This window comes from Verticillium alfalfae, genomic scaffold (assembly GCF_000150825.1).
Source record: "Verticillium alfalfae VaMs.102 supercont1.13 genomic scaffold, whole genome shotgun sequence".
Lineage (NCBI taxonomy): Eukaryota > Fungi > Ascomycota > Sordariomycetes > Glomerellales > Plectosphaerellaceae > Verticillium > Verticillium alfalfae.
In genome coordinates, this window is record NW_003315026.1 from 720,344 (window position 1) to 725,088 (window position 4,745).

The 4,745-nt window shown below is 54.7% G+C and overlaps 3 protein-coding genes across 3 annotated transcripts; 1 reads left to right on the forward strand and 2 right to left on the reverse strand.

Moving 5' to 3' along the window:
- Nucleotides 1–4: 4 nt before the first annotated feature.
- Nucleotides 5–1,167, reverse strand: VDBG_08841 (predicted protein; the record flags this gene model as incomplete). The annotated part of the gene is made up of 3 exons (XM_003000999.1): nucleotides 5–531; nucleotides 780–908; nucleotides 975–1,167. The coding sequence occupies 3 exons, from the start codon at nucleotides 1,165–1,167 to the stop codon at nucleotides 5–7; spliced, it is 849 nt and encodes a 282-aa protein (XP_003001045.1).
- Nucleotides 1,168–1,645: 478 nt separating this feature from the next.
- Nucleotides 1,646–2,561, reverse strand: VDBG_08842 (conserved hypothetical protein; the record flags this gene model as incomplete). The annotated part of the gene is made up of 2 exons (XM_003001000.1): nucleotides 1,646–2,184; nucleotides 2,249–2,561. 2 exons carry the CDS (start codon nucleotides 2,559–2,561, stop codon nucleotides 1,646–1,648), a joined length of 852 nt encoding a protein of 283 aa, XP_003001046.1.
- A 550-nt stretch (nucleotides 2,562–3,111) lies between these two features.
- On the forward strand, nucleotides 3,112–4,356 carry VDBG_08843 (conserved hypothetical protein; the record flags this gene model as incomplete). Its single annotated transcript, XM_003001001.1, has 1 exon — nucleotides 3,112–4,356. The coding sequence occupies one exon, from the start codon at nucleotides 3,112–3,114 to the stop codon at nucleotides 4,354–4,356; it is 1,245 nt and encodes a 414-aa protein (XP_003001047.1).
- Between the last annotated feature and the right edge of the window lie 389 nt (nucleotides 4,357–4,745).

Genomic DNA, 4,745 nt, shown 5'->3' on the forward strand with positions numbered 1-4,745 from the left:
ATTCTCAAAGAAGCCCCCCCTCGAGGAAGTCATTTGCAATCTGCTCCCGGTCCTCCTTCACGCCGATCATCCACTCCAAAACCGCCTCAGCACTCCTCTCCTTCGCAGCCTGCTTTGTGAACACCCCCGAAAACGCGCCGAGCCCCACAGGCGGTAGATGATGGCCGCCAAAATCGGCCGTCACTGACCAGGTGTTCCTACTGCCGACGTCAGCGATACAGTCGTAGCGCGGCTGCGGGAGCTTGAGGACCCGAGCAAGCTCCGCGACCTGGCCTGCTACCGGCCGTGGTTCGCTTCGTCGCACAGAGTCGCCAGGCGTGAGTATGCTTGGGGGCGGGTTGCTGTCGGCCTGGAACAGAGAACGCGGTTGAATCGCATCGCCGCTGAAGGGCGCCATGGAGAGGCCGGGGATGACACTGGTTGGCGGCATATTCTGTCGAGGTACGTCCCCGTCCTGGAAGCCTTGCCGTTTGGTGGGACGCGTTGCCTCTGTCTGGGTAGACGGTGCCGCTGTCGGAGACGGTGCTGCCGCTGCAGCGGTAGGTTTTTCGCTTGGATGGCACAATCAGCTTGAAGACAGCTTGGGAAATATCCATCCTGTTGTTCGATATCAGGTACTCGCAAACTGAACGGGCAGCGTACTGCTTCGCATCCTGCAAGCTCGTCAGCGTCGAGACTGGTGCTCGTTTTTTGCGACAACGGATAACTGACCTGCTTGCGTGCGAACACTGGCCCTGCCCCGTCGGCCGCAGCCCCGTAGCCATCACGAGGAAACGGACCTTCACCATTGGGCAGCTCGGTGAAGCATCTCCATTTCAAATCTGTGCCTTTGCCAACTGGGTTCGGAAGGTGGACGGGTTCATCGGTGAATTTGATATCAGATGTGAGATGGTGGACCTGAAGGTAGTCTAGTCTGGGATCAGCACGAGCTCCAGGTAACAGATATGGGCATGATCGGATTTCGAGTGACGCACGTAGCAAAGTAGATACCCAGTTGATGTCATCCGTGGCTTCCTCTGGAGATGCTTGAGGGGGTGGGACTAAGGTATGAATTGCGGCCCTTTGAGCATTAGTGAGAGGCGCCGCGGTGCCGAAGTTGCGCTCATAACCCTCCTTCTCAGAGATGAATTTCTTAAGACCTTCCCAGTCAATATCGTACGGAGCCATGGCGCAGACGTTGTCGAGGCGCGGCCTTTGTTGGACTTGAGGTCACTAACGTCGGTATGGAGTCGTCGAGCGGGGTTCGAATATGGAAAGGCTGCAGAACCTATGAAAAGGCCAGGTTGGCCGGACGCTCACCATCACCACCCAGCTTGCCAATCGCAATGAAAAAGCAATTTGGTAGATTATTTTGTTTTTTTTTGTTTTGTTGTTTTTTTGATTGGATGAACAAGGAGTAAAAAGTTGTATGCGGCTTGAATATAGCATCGCGAACACTGTGTACACGCAAGAAGACCTGCCGTCCCAGGGTACGATGGGGTGTATGTCTCTCCTTGGAACGCCGTAAAATGGACATGAAGAATAACGCCTGAAATCGGGGTCCCTTTCCTATAGCCACAGATGTCGCGAGGCCGGATGTGGGTATCAAAGACAGAAAACGGGCGACCAACACGAGTACGCCTCTTCTCTGTTCGTAGAATCAGCATCACTCAAAGAAGCCCTCCCCGTCATCCTCTTCCTCTTCACCCGCATCAATCTCCCAGTTGCCTGTCCTCTTGACCTCCTTCTTGTTCGGCTTCTCCTTCGCATGATGCTTCCTATCCTGTGCCTCCTTGGCCTTTTCGGCAGGCGCAGGCCTGAAACTCGTCTCGGGCATGGCCTTCGCTGGAAGGCCGACTGCGTCTCGCCTGTCGCGAAGCTTCTCCAACGCCGAAGGACCCTCTTCCATGAGCTTCTCAATGACATGCCACATCGGAGGCTTGTCTTCCGGGTTCTCGCTGAAGACTGGTTTCGGTACCCCAGGAGCCCTAGCGTTTTCGGATTCCGTCGCTTTCGCATCGCCGTCTTCCCTGGTCTTCGGCCACAGGCTGATGTAGGGCTCAAGGTGTGGGAAGTATTGCGTGTATGCAATGTCGACTTCGGACATGTGAACATCTGCCTCCAGCTTTGCCTTCTTCTCAGGATCCTCCACCTCTTTCAGGGCTCGTTGAAACTTCTTCAGCCGGCGCGTAGCCTTTTGGCGTTCTGAAGGAGGCAGATATCAGCAAGTCAATTCACACAAAGCTTTGTGCTGACTGCCTCGACTTACCAAAGAATCGAACCATGTGGTATCTCCCGATCATGTCGCTCCGCATCTTCCTGACCTTGTCCTCCCCCTTCTGGTTTTGCAAACTTTGGATCTCCTGCTCGAGATCATGGCGAATGGTCGCTGGCATATTCGAGTTGCGCTGCAATTGCCTCTTGATATCTCTGATACGCTTCTGCTTCCACTTCTTGCTGACTTGCGGGCGCCCATCGCTGTTGCTGGGCTTGAACTTCTTGTTGGAATGTCTAGGGCCAGTCGAGGGTCCTTCTTCGGGAGCGCCGTCCTCGAGCTGTTCGGAAAAAGATCGCTTGCTCATGGTGAAACGCAGAAAATTGTGTGTGTATGAAAGATGCCTCGAGGACACAATGTTGGATATGCGCTGGCGACAGTGTCGGGTTTTGCGAGGTCACGTCTTGCTGGTGATTCTGTCGATCAACCAGAGGTGCAACTTCAAAAATTTGGGGCCGAGTCTGTTTTCTTATCGGTTGGTTACTTATCGCAGTGCCACCCCTTGTTGACCTTGACCCCGCGAGCGACCGGTTTAGGCCTAGCGCGACCGACTGCCAGACAGCTGTCGGTGCTGGAGCTCGACTACGAGAGCTTCTTGCCATGCATGTACTTGACCTGCTTTGGACGCCTCATTCGTTTACAGTTGCAAACCCTCTCTTCTTCTTTGGTATATGCATGGTCCCTCACAGAGGTGATCCAACGGATGTCTTGACTCGTCATCACCGTATAATTGGCGCCCAAGCGCTATTCGAGCCAGCGCATTGCAACACTTCTCATCACAACCCTGGCTCGGACTCACAACACACTTCATCTGACCCATAGTCTCGAGACGGCCCTAGCCGTACATACTCGCCGACATGGACCGCCCCGAGCCCGGGCTGATCAAATGGTCGCCTCTTGCTGGTCATAACAGGTTCATCCATATCAATCTGCAGCACCGCGTGGTTCAGCTTTATGAACCTAACGGCGTCGCCCAGCACGGCAGATTCGACTACAAGCAAATATCCAAGCATGACGACTTTCCGGCTTTGACGACGTATGACTGGTCGCCAAGCTTCCCCGGCCTCCTCGCAGTAGGCGGCCAAAATGGCGGTGTCAACCTGCTCAGGATGGACGACAACTCCAGTGACTACATCGAGCTCGGCCTCAAAATGACCAGGATGTGCCAGGCCGTCGCTTTCAACACGCAAGGCATTCTTGCTGTAGGTCTCGAGCGGGTGCGCATGGACCAGAGTCTTCATATCTGGGATCTGAACCGACTTTCCATGGACAAAGTCGCCAAGGGCTTCGCGAAGGACATGGCTCCCTTTACTGAACCGGTCACACGACTGGAGCATAGCGCCTCAATATCGAGTATCAAGTTCTTCGAAGACAACCCCCAGACTCTCGTCATCGGTCTTAAATCCCAGGGACTACGCGTCTATGATCTACGAGATCCAAGCACAGCGAAGCTACAGTTCTCCACGCGGTGCAACAACAACTTGGCCATCGACCCAGATCCGAACTACTTTGCGTCTTCCGCACTCGACCAGCCCGGCGTTCTCGTGTGGGATCGGCGAGCTACCAGCCGTGCTGTCGCATCTCCTGCCTACTTGAGTGCCGTTGACGAGGAAGAAGTCTCCTGGGGCGCTGCCCTATCACTCCAGAACGCTGTCGAGACGGACGAACCGTCACTCGGGGACAGCAAACATTCCTTAGTCCGCTCATTACGCTACTGCCGCGACCACAGAGGGCTCTTGGGCGTTCTCACACGCACCGGTCAGCTCAAGGTTCTTCAGACCAACAGGGAACACACGTCAGCAGAGATGGAATTGGCTGGGAGCCCGGAGCTCATGCAAGTTAAGAAGTCATACGAGATGGATGTCAACTTCTCCGACCCCAACGGCAAGAATGATCGAATCGTATCATTTGACTGGGTGACTCTGGGTTCCAACCCTCTCCAGCCCCGTGTATTGGTCCTTCGCGCCAACGGGGCCATGGAAATACTCGAACAGCCATCACACGCATCCGACCATTTGTATAAACTCTCATCTTGGAAATCGCCTCATCGGGGCCTGGAAGGTTTGAAAGTCTCCAATTCCGGTGACATGGCTCAGTGCTGACCTGACCTGATCGCAGATGGCGCGGGCTACCAAAGCCTCCTCAATTTTGAGCCTTCGCAATGCGCTGACATGTACGGGCCGCTGCTACTAGAACAAGCCCTTTCCGACGTGCCTCTCTTCGGGAAAAAGAAAGCAAACATTCCGGCCGTCATTGAGAAGACGCTGCGATCCAACCCGTCGGCGTCAGATGTCAAGACTGAGCGACCCTCTCACTTAAGCATCTATCCGGAGACTCTACTTGGCCACTCTATATCTGCAAGCTTACGGACCATGCGAGATGTGGCTGGGCAGAAGGCATTGCAGCAAAAGCAGGGCAGTGTGACGAATGATCATGCCGCCGAAAATGCGCGTAGGCGAAGTGGCCGGATAGATTGCAGACTGTCGGTTTC